General features: G+C 55.2%; 2 protein-coding genes across 2 annotated transcripts in view; one reads left to right on the top strand and one right to left on the bottom strand.

Moving 5' to 3' along the window:
• TNFAIP8L1 (TNF alpha induced protein 8 like 1) overlaps positions 1-6,967 on the top strand; it is a 17,618-nt gene extending 10,651 nt beyond the window's left edge. The window contains exon 2 of the mRNA XM_024745914.1: positions 4,444-6,967. Coding sequence (XP_024601682.1) covers positions 4,449-5,009 — 561 coding nt within the window. The 5' untranslated portion in view covers positions 4,444-4,448 and the 3' untranslated portion in view covers positions 5,010-6,967. The remainder of the gene's footprint in view (positions 1-4,443) is intronic.
• A 1,313-nt stretch (positions 6,968-8,280) lies between these two features.
• MYDGF (myeloid derived growth factor) overlaps positions 8,281-21,018 on the bottom strand; it is a 13,492-nt gene continuing 754 nt past the window's right edge. Inside the window, exons 2-6 of the mRNA XM_024745915.1 lie at positions 19,747-19,797; positions 12,909-12,970; positions 11,467-11,548; positions 10,241-10,313; positions 8,281-8,848 (exon numbers count right to left, since the gene is read on the bottom strand). Of these exons, the coding sequence (XP_024601683.1) occupies positions 8,769-8,848; positions 10,241-10,313; positions 11,467-11,548; positions 12,909-12,970; positions 19,747-19,797 (348 nt within the window). The 3' untranslated portion in view covers positions 8,281-8,768. The remainder of the gene's footprint in view (positions 8,849-10,240; positions 10,314-11,466; positions 11,549-12,908; positions 12,971-19,746; positions 19,798-21,018) is intronic.

Genomic DNA, 21,018 nt, shown 5'->3' with positions numbered 1-21,018 from the left:
AGTGGGGACCGCTGACCCATTGCAGCTGGGCTGGTCCAGGTGTCACAGGTCTGGGGACTGCCCCAAGGGGAGTAGGGGCAAGGAGTGTGGAGGCCAAGAGGGAAGGCTGCAGCTGCCCCCGCCCCCCGCCCCTTTTCCTCTGTGTTTGGCAGGGTGGGTGTGGGGCAGTACTGCTGCTGAGGGCCCAGGCTCTTCCTGAAGCTGGTAAACAGGACAGGCTTCCCCTGTGAACCAACACGCTCGACCTCGGGCTTGCAGAGGGGAAGGTCAAGGCCCAGAGAGAGGCAGAACCCTGCCTGGGGTCACACAGCAACCAAATAGGCAGAAAGACCTGGGCACCAGAGTCCTTGGGATCCAGGGAAAGGCCTTCTCTTCTCTCAGTCTCAATTTGTCCATCTGTAAACTGGGGAGCTGGACCCAGGGAGTTGGGAGTTCCCCCCCTGGGTTCCAATGTTTGCAGACATCCTTTCCCTCATACATTCAACAAACACTTACTGGGTGTCTGCTGGGTACCAGGCCCTGGGTTAGGGTTAGGAGACATGGCGTGAACAAGAAAGATGGAGGGGAATTCCCTGGCAGTCCAGTGGTCAGCGCTCTGTGCTTCCACTGCAGGGGCCAGAGGTTTGATCCCTGGTTGGGGAACTAAGATCCTGCATGACCTGCGACGCGGCCAAAAAAAAAAAAAAAAAAAGATGCAGCCCCTACCCACGCTGTCAGGCCAGGGAGATGGACACCGAAACCAAGGTACTCAGGGCCGTGATGGAGGATGCCCCGGGCACCATGGGAGCCAAGGGGGCACCTGGCCCAGCCTGGGGCATCCAGAAGTCTTCCAGAAGTCTTCCAGGATGCCCCGGGCACCATGGGAGCCAAGGGGGCACCTGGCCCAGCCTGGGGCATCCAGTAACTCTGAGACTTGAATGAGTTTACGGGATGAGTGATGGGTGAGGGAGGGGTCTAGGTAGAGGGAATGGAATAGAACGTTCTAGAGAAACAGAGGTGAGAGGGCATCCTGGAAGCATAGTTATTCCTTGCTGCTGCTCTTTTTTTTCCAGAGAACATCACAGAGAAATAGGTCTCTACATTCAGGGAGCTGAATGGCATAGAGCTTGAAGGTCAGAAGTCCAGGCAGTGGCGTCCAGCCTCTTGCCTGGGGAAAGCTCACAGCCCGGGGGACACTCAGGTTGGTCACAAGCTTCTGCCCTAGGATGGAGGTAGTTCTCCCTCCTTACAGCCACCATCCTCCATTTTACTGATGGGGAAACTGAGGCACGGGGCAGTTATGTTGCTTGACCAAGAGGTTAGAGCCAGGAGCAGGCCCTAAATTTCGGGGCTGGTTTTGTCATGGGGGACAGCCCCACAAGACTCAGGGCAACTCGCAGGAGTCAGGTGGGGAAAGCAGAGAGCGTAGGGGTGCAGAGGTGGTGGGGGCAGGCAGTCCCTGTGTTGCTGTGTGGCCTTGGGGAAATGGCTCAGCCTCTCTGAGCCTGTGTAATTTCTTATGCAACCCGGCAACCAGCCGACTACAACACCAGGCTGAAGTGATGAAATGGGCACACGCCGCTGCTCAGGGCCTGCCACGCGGTGCTGAGTCACCCGCACCCCTGCTCTGCCCCAGCCTTTGTACAGGGTCTGGGGCTGCTGTGGGAGCAGGGAAGACTGGGTCATTCATCTCCAGGCCCGTCCTGACCTCTGTGGGCAGGGAGAGGGCGGCTGAGGCTTGGGACTTCTCCCGGGGTCTGAGCTCACACACAGATGGGCTTTGTCGGGGTTCCTGTGGCTGAGTGGGCACCCACGTGGCATTCCTGGTCGGGCTGGCCTGAGGCTGGGGTCGGGGTGGATTCCCACCAGAGCCTGGGGCAGCAGCGGGTCAGGGCTGGGGGTGGGTCTCAGGCTCCCTCATTCATTTGGAAGATGTTTCCGGAGCCTCCAAAAACACAGCGGTTAAGGAATCAGGCCCATTACCTCCCCCGTGGCCTGCGGTGAGGCAGACCACGGAAGAAGCAAAGCCAGCGGGGCAGAGCAGTGATGAGGGATGCCTGGGGTGCTCTGTGGCTCAGAGGAGGTGCCTCACTGTCAGTTTGTCCGTTTGGGGGTGGCTTCCTAGAGGAGGTGGTGTCCAGGCTGAGCTGAGGGATGAACCTGCGAGGGTGAGAGGCAGGGGCTTAGGGGCCAGGGCTTTTGGGGGATGTATATGCGTCCACCAGAGAAGAGGCAGGGGATTGGGGGCCAGGGTGTTGGGGGATGTATAGGAGCTCACCAGGGAAGATGCAGGGGCTGGAATGAGGTGTGGGCTTTGGTCCTGAGAGCCACGAGGAGCTGCCAGCTGGTTCTTACAAGGAAAGGGCTAAGCCCAGACGTGCAGTGTAGGAAGAATTCTGGCGCTGCAGGAAGGAGGTGGTCGGAAGGGGAGCCTCCAGAGCCTGGGGGATCTGGAAGACTGCCATGCAGGAGGGACAAAAGGAGTCAGACATAAGGGATAGACAGAGGTCCAGGCTTCTGCGGTTGGAGCCTGGTCACTGTTCCCAGAGAGCCAGCCTGCCATTCACCTTGGCCACCTCCCTGGCCCTTTCCTGGGCGGAAGCTGATGCAAGTCAATATTTCTGTATCAGAGGAATCAGCAGAGTGATGCGTTTCCAGAAACCCCACAAATGGCCCTGGGGAACCCCCACCCAGGTCACTGCCCCCCTGACTCATTCAGGGCCTGACTAAGGTCTCAGGATGTCCGTTGTAAACTCAAGGGGGTGAGGAGGCCAGGAGGATTGGTACCTAGGCTTCTCCACCCTGAACAGCCCAGGGGCTGGGCTGGGACCCTGTCTCATGGAGCTGCAGGATGAGGGGAATGATAAGCTGGACCCCCCCTGGCCCCCCCCCCCCCAGTGATAACTCACCTTGAGCCCCTTCTCAACTCAGAGCAAGGATACAGTGGGTTTGCAGGGCTGGTACCAGGGACCACAAGTAGTGGGATTCAGAAGGCCCTGCCCATTAATTTCCAAAATATACAAACAGCTCATACAACTCAATAACCAAAAAACAACCCAATCAAAACATGGGCAGGAGACTAAATAGACATTTCTCCAAAGAAAACACAGAGATGGCCAACAGGTAACATGAAAAGATGCTCCTCATTGCTAATTATTAGAGAAACGCAAATCAAAGCTACAATGAGGTATCACCTCACACTGGTCAGAACGGCCGTCATTAAAAAGTCTACAAGTAACAAATGCTGGAGAGGGTGTGGAGAAAAGAGAACCCTCCTACACTATTAGTGGGAATGTAAATTGTTGCAGCCACTATGGAGAACAGTATAGAGCTTCCTTAAAAACTAAAAATAGAGTTGCCATATGATCTAGCAATCCCACTCCTGGGCATATATCCAGACAAAACTCTCATTCGAAAAGATACATGCACCCCAATGTTCACAGCAGCACTATTCACAATAGCCAAGATACAGAAACAACCTAAATGTCCATCGACAGATGAATGGATAAAGAAGATGTGGTACACATACACAATGGAATAGTACTCAGCCATGAAAAAGAATGAAATAATGCCATTTGCAGCAACATGGATGGACCTAGAGATTCTCATACTAAGGGGAGTAAGTCAAAAAGAAAGAAATACCATATGATAAAACCTATATGTGGAATCTAAAATAGGACACAAATGAAGTTATCTACCAAACAGAAACAGACACACAGACATAGAGAACAGACTTGTGTTTGCCAAGGGGGAGGGTGGGTAGGGGAAGGAAGGATTGGGAGTTTGGGATTAGCAGATGCAAATGAGTATATACAGAATGGACAAACAACAAGGTCCTATGGTATAGCACAGGGAACTAGATTCAGTATCCTGTAATAAACCATAACAGAAGGCCCTGCCCAGATTTCAACATTACACATTAATTCCTTTGACTTTTTTTAGAAACAAATTCCCTTAGGGTCCCTTGGGTCATCATCTCTTCAGTGTGAATGCTATTTTTTAAACGAGCTTTTCCTAAAAATAGGTTTTGCTATTTTTTTTCACAAGTTTCTGCCATTCTTTGCTCCTGCTACTTGGAATTTCCCTCCTCTAGGCCTTGGAGCATGGGGATCTTCCCGCCTGGGATGCCCTCCCCATTTTCTCACCTGTCTCTTCCTCCAGGAGGTCAGCCTCGGCCCTCTTGATCTGCTGGGGTTCCTGTGCTATGTGGGCTCTTGCAGCTTCCCGGACGGTAGCACTTGCTGTGTTCCCGGGGGCTCGCTGGTCGGCTCTGTACACCCAGTCCTGGCACACACAGGTCTGTGGAATGGGCACGCAGGCTCCCCTGGAGATAGGCTGGTGGCGTGTGCCCATTTCCCGGATTGGGAAGACGGTGGTCGCCAACGTTAGCGGCCCGCCCAGGCAAGCCCCTGGCAGCCGGGCCGTGCGGGCTGACGGCGGGTCTCTGTCCCCACCCACGCGCAGGGCGGATGGACACCTTCAGCACCAAGAGCCTGGCCCTCCAGGCCCAGAAGAAGCTCCTGAGCAAGATGGCATCCAGGGCGGTGGCGGCCGCGTTCATCGACGACACCAGCAGCGAGGTGCTGGACGAGCTGTACCGCGCCACCAAGGAGTTCACCCGCAGCCGCAAGGAGGCCCAGAAGGTGGTCAAGAACCTGGTCAAGGTGGCCGTGAAGCTGGGTGTCCTGCTGCGCAGCGGGCAGCTGGGCGGCGAGGAGCTGGCGCGGCTGCAGCGCTTCCGGCAGCAGGCCCGCCGCCTGGCCATGACCGCCGTCAGCTTCCACCAGGTGGACTTCACCTTTGACCGGCGCGTCCTGGCCGCTGCCCTGCTCGAGTGCCGGGACCTGCTGCACCAGGCGGCGGGCGCGCACCTGACCGCCAAGTCCCACGGCCGCATCAACCACGTGTTCGGCCACTTGGCTGACTGCGACTTCCTCGCCGCGCTCTACGGCCCGGCTGAGCCCTACCGCTCGCACCTGCGCAGGATCTGCGAGGGTCTCACCCGGCTGCTGGACGAGGAGAGCATATGACCTCCGACCTGACCTCCGACCTCCTCGTTCCGGCTTCCCGCTGGGGGCGGGGCTTGCGGGGGGGTTTTTAACCTCTTTTCTCCCAGTCTGACTCTGGCCAAAACCACCCCGCCCAACACACACACACACACACTCGCGCGCGCACACCCGCACACACACACACGCGCGCGCGCGCGCCCGCCTCTGCAGCTCTAAGGACCCAGGTCACCTCTCCTCCTCCGGCCCAGTCTCCGTGGGGAGAGGAACTCAGCGTGGAGCCCGGCACGGCCTGCCTGCGCCAGCTGCCTCCCGGGGCACCTGGAGACCACTGCCTGCTCCGGCGCATCGTCTGCACAATAACCCTTGAGCCACCGGTCTGAACCCCTCAGATCACTTGGTGGCTCTGACAGCTGGCGGCTTCCCACTTCATAATGTTGCCTGGGCTTTTGCATTCCCGCAGAGAGGATCATGGGGAACCAGGAGAAAGGGAGTGTTACACAGTGAGCTGTTCCCCCGCCCCAAGTTCCTCGAAGTCCTAAGCCCCAGGGCCTCTGAATATGACCTTATTTAGAAATAGGGTGATTGCAGATGTAATTAGTTGAGTTCATACTGGAGCGGGGGTGGCTAATCCACTCTGAGAAGGGGACATTTGGACACAGACTCAGAGGACAATGCTATATGAAGGTGGTGGTAGAGACTGGGGGGATGTGTCTGAACGACAAGGAACACCAAGGACTGCCAGCCACCCCCAGAAGCTGGGAGAGAGCCTGGAACAGCCCTCAGAGGGAACCAGCCCCGCTGACCCCTTGATCCCAGGCCTCCAGAGGTGAGAGCGAACAAGCTTCTGTTGTTTCAGCCTCCCAGGCTGGGGTACTTTGTTCCGCAGACCAGGAAATGGGCCCTGGGAGCCACGCGAGGGCCGCGGTGGGTGCAGGTGTGTCAGTGAGGACGCCTCCTCCCTCTGGTTGGCATCGTGGCCCAGACTCCCACATGGGAGAGGAACGGAGTGTGCCCCCCATGCAGGGTGTCAGGGGAAAGCTGTCTGAGATGCGTGCATGTTTTTAAATGATGATTTCATATTTGGAAAACAAACAGTTGTTTTTATAAGACAGGCCTCAGAAACAAAGCTCAACAACTCTTGGCTTTGGCAACGCTGGTGCGGCGATTCTTAACTTGGGGCGTGGATGGACACGTTGGGGTGTGGGAGCATTATTTGTGATTTGTCAGAAGTGGGCATGGGTTTCAAAAGAATGTGAAACCCGGCTGCAGGTCTGGCCATGTCAGGGCCGGGAAGGTTATTTTGGGCACTCAGTGGGGAGGGGGGGAACGATGTCTATTTTTGCAGAACCTGGTTTAGGGCAAAGACTGCAAACAGGAGGCCTGCAGGCCTTATTAGGCAAGAAGATGGGTTTGCTTAGCCCCATCCTCTGTTTGAGACATTTGGAATTAGTTGCCAACACTTAAAACCAAGGAAACAGCACGTCCCGATCTTGATCTTGTCGGTTCTCTAGAAAACGCACCCGCACTGCCCAGTGGTGAAGCTGCATTGAGGTTGCCCGTCTTTGTTTTGCCTCAGTCCCCACCACTCCCTTTTGCCTCTCCACGGCATGAGGGGCTGGCTGATAGATTAGGACCCCAGATTAAGGGCAGCGTTTCTCTGTTTGGTTTCTGCTGCTCTGAAAAAGTCACAGGCTTTCACTCAGGAGCCAGCTGTTCCTACCTCTGCCCTCCACTTCCAAGGCAAACTTTCCCTCTTATCTTGGGTCAAAAGACATCTTCAAATGAACAGTCGTGCATTTTGATTACGCTGAGAAGCCCCACATGAAATCCTTTGCCCTCTGCTCTGCAGGCATATATCCATGTGATAAGGCTTTGTACCTGTCTGGACTCTTTTCATACACTTGAGATTTAATTTTAAAAAACCAAAGAGCGCTACAAAACTCTGTAAATAAAAGCATCTGACAGTTTGCTCTCACCCACCTAGGGTTTTTGCGTTTTGAATCAAGGTTGCACATAAACGTCACACACCCGCAGCCTGTTGGCAGGTTTGATTCCCGCTGCGTTGGATGACAGACCAGCAGACTAGCAGAGGTGGCAGAGCTTGGCTTCTGCAGCCCAGACAGGGCTCAGTCCAGCTCCTCATAAGGACCAAAGGTCCTGGGGCCGGGTGGCTTCGCTCACCAGAAAGCTCCATAAAGGCACACGCACACATCACATGGAGTAAAGGGGAAGCTTCTCTGTGTCCAGAGGTGCCCTGCTGTGTCCCAGCACATTGCACCTACCGCTCTGCATCCCTGCTGGCGCCCAGTACTTGGAAGTGGTAAGTGACTCCAGGCTGACCATAGAAGAATCAATATCCCTCTCAGCCGGGGCCTGGCCCTCACACAGCTCGGGGCCCAGGGTGCACCATTGTCTCTGCCTGTGTCCAGCTGCCTGGTTTTTGCAGGAGGCCCTGGGCAATCATCTCCTGGGCCCTGTTGAGAACTGCAGGTCGTCGTGCTCGGTGGAGCGAGCCTCCCGGAGGACGTGTGTGCCTCCAGAGCTGCTCACGAGGTGTGGTGCAGAGCATGTGCGCTTGACCACTGAGGCTGCTGGTGCCCCGCCCCTGCCCCGAGTACCGTGGGCTCAAGGTCCCCCTCACTGATTCTGGGAACAGCTGTTCATCTTGCTGGCGCCTCTCTCTGGAGCCATTCCTACATCAGCACCGCTGAGGCCCCGGGGCAGGTGGGGTCACAGCAGCACCGGGCTCCTGGGTGGCATGAGGGAGGGCCAGGTGAGTGACAGGAACAGAGAGGCCTCAGTCGCCCCAACGTGGTGATTCTGATCATCAAGGACCCACTTCATGGCCACATGGTTTCTTTCCTCACAGTCAGAGGTCAGGGTGACAGTCCAGTAGGGGTCAGACTCCCAGGCCCTGCTGTTGGGAGACCAGGCTCCCCTGAGTGGCTGAGGCCTTTGGGGATATCGTTTATTTATTTTGGTTTGCTTGCAGGTTTTTGTTTCTTTTTTAAAGTCACCGAGCTGCAATCCGACCTCAAAAAAAAGTAAGCAGAGCCAACCACAGGATGCAGAAGAGCAGGTCTGCCCTGGAGCGCTCACCCTCTGCTGGGCGTGGCCCCATGGGCTCGGCAAGGTCCAGCTGCCTCGGGACCCGCACGTCTGCGCCTGCAGAAAAGTCCCTGTGCCCAGGGTGATGCAGCTAACCCGTCTCCAGCAGCGAAGGGAAGTAGGGGCCCCCAGCCCCACGTGCCCAGCCAGGTGGGCACCAGTGCCAGATGCCAAGACTGTGTGGTTACTTTTTAACTGTCTTATTTATTTAAATATGAAAGAACATTTCACTTCTGCCCAGTTAGTCTGAAAGTTGGTCCCCTGGGGGATGACAAGAAAACAGCTGGCTTAGGGTCAGAGAGCAGCAGGACGGCTCCCCCCAGGAGCATCCTGGAGCCTGGCCTGATCCAGGGGAGACGTTGCTGGCTTCAGAAAAGCTGTGACCCCCGTGAGCCCCACCTTGTGCCCTGACGCCTCTTCTGATAAGAGGAGCAGTGGGTCTCAGAGCCACACTCCTCGTGGGGAGGGGGAAGGTGGGAGCCAGGAGAGTCCTGGCCCTCCGGACTCTGCCCTGGCGCCTCAGCTGCCCTGCAAAGCCCTCTCAACGGGGCAACATCAGCCTGGGCAGAAAATTAACAGCCCCCACCCCCCAAGAAAACCAGTAATGGGCCCTCATGGGGCCCAGCTCCTTCAGTGGAGATGAGGAAAAGCCACCCTCAAAGGGACTCCTGGTCACAGCTCACTGCGTGTCGCCTTGGCCACGATCACCAGCTTGGACAGCTCAGCCTTGAAGGCCCCGGGCCTGTGGGACACTGCAAAAGAAGAAACCCTTGGTCAGCCCTCGCCTCTGCAAATCCTCCGGGTCCTGAGCCGGGTGCGGGCAACGATGGGAGCAGTCTCCGAGTGGACTCCACAGGGAAAGGCCCCTGGCCCTGTATGTCTTATGGGTGAGGGATAGGAGAAAGGCGGGGAGGCTGTGGGCCTGTCCTGAGGGCAGTGGGAGGCCATGGGAGATGTCGACGTGGGAAGAGCCGTGGTCATCTTTGCCACACTGAGAATGGCTGGGGTTTGGAGGTTTGCACCGGCAAACGTGTCTGACACTCTTCGGGCAGGGTCAGGGAACCTGGCCGCCCCCTGCTCTGCACACCCAGCCTGCCCCCCACTCCCTGTCCATCCTCACCATCTATGCTCCCTGGAGCTCAGGATCTGCAGCAACCCAATCCCCTCTGTCCTTGATCTCCACTCTAAACGGGCCCCTGCCCCCACCCGGAGGACCTGCAGGCAGGTCGGGCCTCCTTCCAGGCCCTCCTAAAAGCCCCGCTTGTGCCACCCACTCCCCTCCCCTCCCCTCCCCTTTGGTGCCTGGTGACGTCCACGGCCACATGGGTTCCTCACCTCATCTCTCCCCCGTCCTTCAGGACCCTCGGGGCCCCCCGACTCGGCTCAGCCCCATGTTCACTGTCTCACTCACTCATCCCCCCTTGCTCTCGCACCCTGAGCCCCAACTCGGGTGCCTACCGCCCCTCTCTCTGCTTGGCATCTGGCCTGCATGGCTACAGCTGAATGGGGTCAGAGGCCAGGGAGTCTCGGGGCCCCAGGAGGTGACCCCCGCCTCCCGTGTCATGCATGCACAAGGTCCCGACTGCGCTGCTGGAAGCTGTCACGGAGCCCAGGACGGCCAGACTGTGTAGGCGTCAGACCCCGCGGCCCCCTGCTCCCTGGCCTCCTGTGGAGCTGAGTGTCCCAGGACGCAGCTCTCCGAGGACAGACTCTCATGCTGTCCGTTCTCTGCTAGGGATTGGGCAAGTGTGCCTGCCGCCCGTGAGCGAAGGGTGGTTTCTACACTTTCAAATAGCTTTAAGGAAAATCAAAGGAAAAATGGCGTCCTGTGATATGGAAAAGTGATATGACATTCACAGTTCAGTGTTCACGAAATAAAGTTTTATTAGAAGGCAGCCACCCCCATTCACTGACTAGTGGCTTATGGCTGACTTTGCCTTATGGGGTCTGGGTCGAGTTGTTTCAAAGGGGGCCCCAAAGCCAAAAATATTTACTAGGTGGCCCTTTGCAGAAGCCGTTTAGGGATGGCAGCCTCCTCTCACCACAGGGCCCCTGGATCGCCCTCTAGCGGGGGTCTTGTCCCCTCTCTCACCCCCTCCCTGCTTGAGAACCTAGATTCCAGCTCCACAAACCCCTCTACGTACCTGCTGTTTTGGTCACTTCAAATTCCTCGTTTTTCAGGGGCACATCGCTCTCTCTTTCAAAAGCAGCTTTCGACTGAAAGGGAACAAGTGGAAACTTTTCTAATGGGGAAGGGACACGGCTCGCTTTGCTTTGCAGAGCAGGAGAGACTAAAGCTGCACGCTTCTGCTGAAGAGCCGCGAGATGCTTTTTTAAGCACATAAAAGAGAATCCAGCAGAAGCAGTGGGTTAATCCACTTAAGAGATTGTCAACTAGCTTAAAACTTCATGCCTTCCCTGCAAACCGAAGGGAATCTTTTTTTTTAGTTAATTTATGGAAATGACACTAGCATGGCAGTCTCTTCTTGCATGTAATTTTTAAACAGCAGAATTGTGTCTTTTTCAAATCAGTAAAAATAATAGAGTTTCAAAGTAAGAAGGGACCCCAGAGAGCGATTAGTTAACAGTCTGATGGACAGTCTGATGTGTCACTGGAGCGGCCACACTCCCCGTTATACAATCAGACCCTTGCTGGGGTTGCTGGGAGGGAATTTTGTAGATGTGACAGAGGCTCATTCTGAGCTGACTTTAAGCAGAAGAGGTTATCCTCGGGGACCTGGGCGGGCCTGATTCAATCAGGGGGAGGGCCTTCAGGGCAGAGCTGAGGCTTCCCTGGAGGAAACCCCCAAAGCCAGACTTGCACAGTGGAAGCCGATTCCTGGCAGTGAATCTCTTAATGCCTGTCTCCTACTGGTTCTGCTTCTGGGACTGATAAGGTGATTTTCAAACTGTTTCTGACCCAGATGAAGAAGCAGGGGTGGGCTCTGCAGAGTGGCTGGGCTCTGGAGGGGCCGTGGGGGTCAGGAGCGCAGCAGAAGGTGCTGGCTGGCCTGTGAACCACAGGTCACTTGGAGCCAAGGGGCGTGGGGCCCTCCCGACGCCAATGAGCCGCCCACCTGCCCCCTGGGCCAACTTCCGCCCTCACTGCCCCTGTCCCAGGGCTGAGCCCCCTTGCCCCCGACTTCCTGTTGGCTTTGCCGGCGGGCCTTACAAGAGGGAGGCCAGGTGTCTCTGGGGGTCAGCCGGGTTCCCCTCTGGGCACCGTAACCCCGGCCCCCCGCGCCACGAGACCTCCCGCTAAGGGCTTGGTGTCCATCTCCTCACTCCCCCCCGCACCCCCCCGGGGTCTCCAAGTTGCAGTCCATGGTGGCCCAGCCAGGCGGCCACCCCATGTGCAGGTGACACTCACGTAGGCCATGCCGTACTCGATCTCAGCACCCCGCACCTCCACCTTGAACTGCGTAAAGTACAAGTAGGACTTGCCCTGGGGCCTGCGAAGAAAGGTTGGGCGACAGGGTCAGCCCAGGGCTGTGTGCCCCCTCTCCCCGCTCTCCAAGATGGGATCTGCTGCCAGGCATTTCTGGGAAGGACAGATGGGGCGCCCTCAATGTGATCCACTCTTTCCTCTTTGCCAGGATGCTCTTCCGGCTCGTTGATGGACAAGCCTCTTTCCCCTTCTGGGTAGGAGCTGTTCTAGAACGGGGCCTCTCGCATCCGCTCACAGAACACTTCTCATCCAGTGGACAACATCCCAGGTGTGCACTAGGGGTGAGGCCGGGCCACATCCCGGGGGTGAGAAGTATGGGGGTTAACTAGGAACGGCAGGGTGTCTGGGGCTGAGCGTGTCCTTGGGGGGCCGCTGGGTGGTCAGCTAAGAGGCTGCGGGCTGAGGACCCTGCTTTGGGCCAGTGCGGCCTGGGTCTGTGCCCAGGTGGAGGGCTGGTGCTCACAAGCCTGTGTGAGACGGTGGTCTACTGGCGGGGGGATGCAGCCCTGATTACTAACCTGTAATTAGGGAGTCCCCCACCCCAGCTCCTTGCCTCTGGGATGCTTCTCTCTGAGGCTGGGAAGGGGCACAGACAGGGTCTCGCCTCTCAGCGGGGATGATGGTAGCGTGTTGAGGACGCAGGGCTTCTGCCCCCACGAGAAGCTCCCCAACAATACTTGGTACGTTTTAGCCTGCGGTTTGTAACGCATTGAGCAGGAGACGGGGATTCTGCGCCAACGCCTGCACGCGTCTTCTTTAACTAAATGTCACTGTCGCTGCTCTGTGTCCCACTTCTTGATCCGTCCCCTATGTTGACCCCGGTCCCATGAGGGTGAGAACGCGGCTGGGACTTCTACGTCAGGCGCGTGGCAAATGCTTGAGAAATCTGTTCTGCTTGGGCGACACATTCCAGGCCGTGAGGCCCAGGGGAGAAGGGCCAGGAACTGGTGAAGCTCCATTACCCTCCTCCCCGTCAGAGGGCCCAGCACCCTGTTCTCGGGCTCATGGAGCTGGGCTCCAGGAAGTGGGATTATGAAAAGGGTGGGCACAGTGGGAGATGAAGCCCTTGAGCAAGGAATGTAACTGAGGTGACCATGAAGGGGGTGGCATCTGGGGAGCCCGGCCCCACTCCCAGGGCTGCAGCCGCTGCCTAGACGCCACCTCCCAGTCCCCCCCGCCCCCTTTAGGCCTCAGTGTCAACGTGCTTCCCCGGGAGGCCCTCCTTGCCCTCAAGTCCCACACAGGACGGCACACCCTCTCCTGCCTGCGACCCTCCTGGGGCGCAGGACACCGTCAGTATGGGTACTGCCCAGAACGAAGGTGTCTCGTCCGGGAGGAGCTCCCACCACCGGACCCTCGCTCACCTCCAGATGGTGCAGGTGAAGTGCTGCTGGTCTTCGCTGGTCCCCAGACTCATCTGCCACTTCTGGGGAGAAAGGACAGGCAGGTCAGTCCGGGACACACAGCCTCGCCATCATTATATGTCTGTCCAAGCCCACGGCACACACCACACCAGGAGTGAACCCTGATGGCAACTCTGGACTTGGGGTGATGACGTGTCCGTGTAGGTTCATCAACGACTGTCACAAGCGTCCCACTCTGGTGGGCGATGGTTGGGGGGCAGGGGTATACAGGAAAGCTCTGTGCCTTCCGCTCCATTTTGCTGTAAAAAATAAAGTCTACTGCGAAAGATAAAAACAAAAATAAAAGAAGGAAAGACAATACACCCATGCTTGCTTGCATAAGCATAGAGCAGTCCTCAGAGAAGATGCAAGATTTTAATAACCCCGGTTACATGTAGGACGTGGGTGGGAACTGGGCCGACAGAAGGCGCTGGAGAGCTTTTTATGTTTTTTGCTTTTTGAATGACGTGTGTTAGCTTTTTTATTTTTTTGGCCACACGGCATGCGGGATCTTAGCTCCCCAACCAGGGATCGAACCCATGCCCCCTACAGTGGAAACGTGGAGTCCTAACCACTGGACCGCCAGGGAAGTCCCTGTGTTAGCTTTTTAAAAAAATTAAATTAAAAAAAATTTTTTTAATGGTTCCAAAACACACTGCTACCAGTTTATTCTCATTTTCAGGGCCTCTGAAAACCCGGCCAAATGCAAGGTCTGGTGACCTGCGGCGTTTTTGCATTTTGCTAGGAAAATGAGTGTCCCATCCTCTCCTGAGAGTAAAGGTGGAATCCAATTGCTGATCATCTGGTTAAATGCCAGAGCTTTTCCATTAATAGAAACAAGGCCATTTGTATGTTAATTATAACGGGAGTAAATGGTGACTTGGAAGTCTTTTGCCTGCAGCATGAAGGTAGAAGCCAATTACTCAGGTAGGGCAGGCATGGCAAGGGGACCTGCCTAACACATTTATTTTCCATTTAAAAACTCCTGCCCACGGCTCCAGGCCTCTGAGCGCCCGAAAACAGTTTTACGCTGTGAAATATATCTGGGATGGTTTTCCATAGCTCTTAAAAGATTCATGAAAATGAGGCTTCTTTTTTTAAAAAAAAAAAATTTATTTATTTGGCTGTGCCGGGTCTTAGTTGTGGCATGCGGGATCTAGTTCCCTGACCAGGGATCGGACCTGGGCCCCCTGGCATTGGGAGCTTGAAGTCTTAACCACTGGTCCACCAGGGAAGTCCTGAGGCAAACATTTAAACTTTTTTTTTTTTAATTATGAAAGCAAATAAAATTTAAACCAAGAGCTTCTTAGCAATAGGGTCAATATCCCTCTGAGTGGTCTTGTTATATGAACTTGACCTTGGTCTCGAGGCCACAGGCCGGGGTGGGCAGTAGGTGCCCTTGGTAAGGCTCAGGTTTTGGCATCAGACACTCACACGACGGTGTGTTTTGGGGCAGCCTGTTCAGCCCGACCCTCTGTGACCTTCTCTGGGAGGCTAGGGGGCTCAGGATCCAAGTGGCTGGGTGTAATCGAGGACAGGTAATTGGTAACCGCTATTATTTTTCATTAGGAGACAAGTAACAGATGGTGAAATGAACCCATTTCAGTGTCTGTTCTATGAGTGTTGACAAATGCACACACTGTGTATCCACCGCCCGATCAAGATACAGATCAGTTCCATCTTCCCAGTTATCTCTCCTCCATCCCTCTGGAGTCAACCCCTTCCTGCAAATTCCCGGTAACCACTGATCTGCTCTGTCCCCATAGTTGTGCCTTTGCAAAATGCCACCTGAGTGGAATCACACAGGACACGGTCTCCTGCGCCGGTCAGTCTCACTCAGCCTAACGCATATCAGATTCACCCATGTGGCTACACGTATATCAATAATTCACTTGCCTTTAACAGCTTTATCGAGAAACAGTTTACATAACATACAATATGGGGCTTCCCTGGTGGCGCAGTGGTTGAGAATCCTCCTGCCAATGCAGGGGACGTGGGTTCGAACCCTGGTCTGGGAAGATCCCACGTGCCGCGGAGCAACTAAGCCCGCGTGCCACAACTACTGAGCCCGCGCGCCTAGAGCCTGTGCTCCACAACAGTGAGAAGCCTGCACACAGCAATGAAGAGTAGGCCCCGCCTGCCGCAACGAGAAAGCCCGCACGCAGCAACGAAGACCCAATGCAGCCAAAAGTACATAAATAAATTTACATTAAAAAATAAAACATGTATAGACGATATGCTCTTTTAAAGTGCGTGCTTCAATGCTACCTAGTATATCCAGAGCTGTGCAACCATCACCTATACCTAATTCTCATCACCCCCCAAAGAAGTCCCATCCCCATGAGCAGGCACACCCCCATGCCCTCCCCCAGCCCAACCACCACGAACCCACTCTCTGTGTCTGTGGACCTGCCTGTTCTGGACGTTTCCCATCAATGGAATCACACCCTGTGGGTCCTTCTGTGTCTGGCTTCTCTCACTGAGCACCGTGTTCTCAGGGCCCATCCACATGGTAGCGAGTGTCAGTGCTTCACCCCTTTTCATGGCTGACTGATGTTCCCATGTGTGAAGGGACCACACTGTGTTTATCCATCATCAGCTGGGGGACACTTGGGTTGTTTCCGCTTGTTGGCTATTATGAATCAGGCTGCTATGAACATTCACGTACAAGCTTTGTGTGGACGTAAGTTTTCATTTCTAACGGGGAGATACCGAGGAGCGGGAGCATGGGGTCGTATGTTTAACTTGATAAGAAAGGGCCAGTCTTCCCAAGTGGCCGCATTCCCGGCAACCTTGGACGAGCTCTCTGGCCGCTCAGGATGCTGGCCGGCACTGAGATCATGAATAACGCCGTGCCTGCTGTCACCCGGCACCAGCCGGCCTCTCAGGTGACCCTCTGGAGAAACGAACCACTGTCAAAGCAGCCTGGCCTCCCACTCTCCCCAGGCCCAGCCTGCATCCCGGGCCCCCTGGGAGCCCAGACCACAGACCCGTTTCCCCTCTGTTGACGATGGCTCTAGAGAAGTGCCACTTGGGCCTCTGGGGCTTCCGTTCCAGCTGCTCCGAGGGGCATCTTGGCAGGGCCCCCAAGTGTGGCCAAGCGGATCCCGGAGAACATCTCGGACGGCCCCTGCATGTTTGCTGAGAATCCGGCCGGCTGTTCGCTCCTAAGCGGGCGGCAGGCCAGCAGCCAGAGAGCCCGTGGGTCGCACCGTTGGGTTCACGCAGCTCTGCAGTCAGCCCGCGGTGTCTGATGGTCACAGTTCTAGGCTGGTGCTGCTGGAACAAGTGGGTGCTGGACGTGTCTGCTGGGCTCTTAGGTGTTTCCTTGAGGATGAATCAATCCCCTCATCCGAAATGGCAGAATCAAGCCTGATGCTGGTTTTAGAATTTGTGACCCAGCCACCTTTCCAAGAGTGAGCCTAGCTCTCTCCCCCTACGCTGCAGTGGACTGTCCATCCCAAGGGTCCCGTTAGGGAGGCGCGGGCGTTCTTTTCTGAGCTGCTGGTGATGCGGGGCATGTCCTGGCTCGGGGCGGCGGTCAGGGGCCTGCGCCTTGGGGACCTTGGTCACGTCCCAGCTGGGGGAGCCAGGGCAGTCTTCAGTCTCTGAGCCACCGTGTCCTCGTGTGTGAGGCGGGGATAAGGACAGCCTCCTGGGGTTCTGAAGAGGAAACGAGACGTGTATCTGTCTCAGCACATTGCAGGCCGCCGGACAAACACCAAGGCGATGGTGCTATCACAATTTTATTGTATAACGAATTGGTCATCTACACAACAAAGGAGGCAGGGAAAGGGCTGACTGGGGGAGGAAGGCGCTTTGGGAAGGATCTGGAGCTCATGGCAGGGCACGGCTGGACCAAGGGGCCTGGACCAAGGGAGAATGTTCCACCACTTGTCACCATCCCATAATGGAGTGGACCACCTGGAGAAGCAGCAAGGCCTGGAGGTGGCCAAGGAAGGGGCGGATGATCGCAGGATGCCTGCTGTCCTGGAGGCAGGCGGAAGGGCGGCGATGCTCCCCAGCAGAGCTGCCACCCCCTGGTGACACCGCTGGGAAGGGTGTCACCAGGCGTTTGCTACATTTTGTTAAAATACTGTTGCTGGGGGACTTCCCTGGCGGTCCAGTGGTTAGGACTCCGCACTTCCAATGCCAGGGGCGCCGGTTAAATCCCTGGTCGGGGAACTAAGGTCCCACATGCTACGTGGTGTGGCCAAAAAAATAAATAAATGACATAAAATACTGTTGCTCGGAATCATTTACTTTTACTTACAAACTGGAAATATGCAAAATAAGGAGTGCATTTCATGTCACTCTTGCCCAGTGATTTTCACTTTTGTCCCCCAGCGCACACTGGGTGGGACGGCTGCTGGTATCGAGTGGGTGGGGGCCAGGGAGGCTGCCCAGGAAAGCCCCCCACAGAGAGCGACCCCGCCTCTAAAGTCAGCAGTGCCCAGTGGAGCGGGTGGACTCGCTCTCACCCTTTTTTGTTTTTTTTTTTTTTTGGTTTTGGCCGCACTGCCCGGCTTGCAGGATCTTAGTTCCCTGACCAGGGATCGAAACTGGGGCCACGGCAGTGAGAGCGCCGAGTCCTAACCACTGGACCCAGGGAATTCCCGCTCTTGCCCATTTTAATGTGCTGCCCTAAGTCAGGGAGTGGTGGGGGGGAAGAGATGTACTCAGAACCAGGATGCTGGGAGGGGCAGGCAAACATGGAGCGGTCCCCAGGCAGCCTCCATCTCTGGGACTCTCCGTTATTAGGGGACACAGTGCCATAGACTATTCTGAAAGGACAGTAGTGTTCCCTACAGTCTGAGGGTTGGGGAGGAAAGCACAATTTACGGGTACAAAAGATGCTTTACACTGACTTTCACAGTGACAATTAATTCTTCCTTTTCAATTATCTTTTATTCTTTCTAACAATCACGAGGAGAAAGTCTGTTTTGTGTCTCTTCTCAAACACGTGTGCTGCCCTCCCTTCAGACAGAACCAAGTGGCGGTGTCTAGCCAGAATTTAACAACAGTATTTTATTCTCAGAGTATTTATCTGTAATGGTGCATTACTGGCTGTAACAGTAATCTATTGCTGTGTGTATTCATTTCCTGGGGCTGCTGGAACAAATCACCACAAATTTGGTAGCTTACAGCTGAAATCTGTTCTCTCACAGTCTAGAGGCCAGCAGTCCAAAAAAAAGGTGTGGGCAGGGCCGTGTTCCCTCTGGAGGCCCCAGGGGAGAATCCTTCCTACATCTTCCAGTTTCTGGTGGCTCCAGGTGTCCCTTGGCTTGTGGCCACATCACTCCACCTCTGCCTCCATCTTCACATGGCCTCTTCCTCTGTGTGTCTTCTTTTTATCAAATCTCCCATGTGTGTCTCTTATAAGGATGTGTGCCACTGGTTTTAGGGCTCACCCGGGAAATCCAGGATAATCTGTTCATCTCAAGATCTTTAACTTAATTATATCTATAAAGACTTTTTCTTAAGTGTCACAGGTTCAAGGCATTAGGATGTGGACATATCTTTATGGGGGGGGGCCTCATTCAACTCACTACACTGTGTGACAAATTACCACAAATTCAGTAGCATTAAAAGCTGTGCCGGACTTCCCTGGTGGCGCAGTGGTTAAGAACCCGCCTGCCAATGCAGGGGACAAGGGTTCGAGCCCTGGTCCGGGAAGATCCAACATGCCGCGGAGCAACTCAGCCTGTGCGTCACAACTACTGAGCCTGCGCTCTAGAGCCCGTGAGCCACAACTACTGAGCCCACGTGCCACAACTACTGAAGGCTGCGCGCCTAGAGCCCGTGCTCCTCAACAAGAGAAGCCACTGCAATGAGAAACCCACGTACCGCAACGAAGAGTAGTCCCCGCCCACCGCAACTAGAGAAAGCCCACGCGCAGCAACAAAGACCTGACGCGGCCAAAAATAAATATAAATAAATAAATAAATAAAAAGCAATACCCATTCATTAGCTCACAATTCTGTAGGTTAGAAGTCCAGGCGTGGTGGGGCTGGGTTCTTTGCTCAGTCTCATAAGCTAACATCAAAGTGTCAGCCAGATTATTGCGTTCCCACCTGGAGCTCTGGGTCCTCTTCCATCTCATGTGGTTGCAGCAGAATTCATTCCTTGCAGTTGGAGGACTGAAGCCCTCATTTCCTTGCTGCCAGCTGGGGGCCGCTCTCAGCTCCTGGAGGCCACGTCCTCCCTCCCACGTGGTCCCTCAAAGCCAGCAGTGGTGCACTACATCCTTCTTGTGCTTCGAATCTCTCTTACCTCCTCTTCTGCCTCCAGCTGGAGAAAACAGCCGGCAAGGAACTAGGGACCTCAGTTTCACACCAAAAGGAACCGAATTCTGCTAACAACTGGAATGTGTCTGGACGAGGGTTCTCCCCAGAGCCTGCTGGTGAACACCCAGCCCAGCTGACACCTTGATTGTCGCTTTGTGAAGCACCCAGCTGAGTTGACCGGGACGTCTGACCCCCAGACCCGTGGGATAATAAATGGGTGTTGTTTTAAGCTGCTCAGTCTGTGATAATTCGTTACTCAGCACAGAACATGAACAAAATACCCTAATAGAGACTCATGGGAATGTCAGAGTCACGTCTCACATCCCTCCTTCTGTCCAGACGTTTGTTCACTCCGTGGAGTTATGAATGGAATCTGCCGTCATTATGTAACTTAAGCACTGTCTTTTATTGGTTAGGTAAGAATAGTCTGATGTCCAGTGTCCCCTAGAGAGCATCTCTGTATGACAATGGATATTGTCGTACTAAACCACGTAGAATTTTGAACAACTCACCTCATTGGTCCCTCCTTGAGATGCGTAGGTGAACACACAGGTATATTTGTCCTAGAGAATGGAAGGAAAAAAGAGTCTCAGTAGGAGATAATCGTTAGTGCTTGAAGTACAGGGTCTCAGGATGTCCTTCTGAGATCCAGAATCAAGAAGATCCTGCTTTTGAGTATCTGCACTCAGAGAAAGGAGGTGGAGCCAGATCCCTCTGGCCGATGTCCCTGGAGGCCAGCCCTGCAATGCCTTCCAGTGTCTGCAGATCTGGAATTCCCGCACCTGTCTCCCTACTTGGGAGATCCTGGGTAAGGACAAACAACCCAGATGGCTTCTGGGGGATGAAGACCAGGAAGGGGGAGGTCACACCCACCTCCAGCACCCACCCATCTAGGAACATGAACTTTGGAAGGAGGGGCACCTAGGGGCCCATCTCTGCTCCGCTGTGGACCTTGGACAAGTGCAAAACTTTCTGAGCCTCTGTTTCTTCATCCGTAACATAGGCCTCACATAAAGAATTTGGCGGGCTTCCCTGATGGTGCAGTGGTTGAGAGTCCGCCTGCCGATGCAGGGGACTCGGGTTCGTGCTCCGGTCCGGGAAGATTCCACATGCCGCGGAGCGGCTGGGCCCGTGAGCCATGGCCGCTGAGCCTGCGCGTCCGGAGCCTGTGCTCCGCAACGGGTGAGGCCACAACAGTGAGAGGCCCGCGTACCGCAAAAAAAAAAAAAAAAAAAAAAAAGAATTTGGCACAATATCCTTTGGTTATAAGGAAGTACTCAACAAATAGTGATGACTGATATCGTTGTTACAGGCAGGGAAAAGGAGACTGGGAGAGGAAGTGACTTCTCCAATAAGCTAGGGACGGGCTAGACTAGACCCAGGCCTGTTACCTCCAGGTAAGGAGGGCCTGGCCCCACATTTCAATGAAAAAGACGGGGGTACCTTGTGCAATGGAAGGAAAGAGCAACGCCTGTCCACTTCCTCCCTGGTCAGAGCTACAGCGGGACGACCTTCTGCAGGCCCTGGAGGCATATGCCCATCAGCCTCCAGCTCCCCTCTCCCCATCTCTGGGCCCGTCCTGCCCTCCAACAGCGAGGGAGTTACCTGGGTCTGGGGGATAAGGCTGCTTGGGCACGCTGGGCATGAGACAGGAATTAGAGACGAGGCTAGTGACCCAGCCTTCCCAAAGCCGCCAGCCCCCAGGAGCCCCGCCTCCCTTCTTAGTTCTGTCAGGCCTCGCTACCAAGTCCCGCCCTCCATCCTCAGGCCCTACCCGCGCCGGT

The sequence above is a fragment of the Neophocaena asiaeorientalis genome, unplaced genomic scaffold (assembly GCF_003031525.2).
Source record: "Neophocaena asiaeorientalis asiaeorientalis breed wild unplaced genomic scaffold, Neophocaena_asiaeorientalis_V1.1 scaffold357, whole genome shotgun sequence".
NCBI lineage: Eukaryota > Metazoa > Chordata > Mammalia > Artiodactyla > Phocoenidae > Neophocaena > Neophocaena asiaeorientalis.
This window is presented reverse-complemented; position numbering and strand designations above follow the sequence as displayed.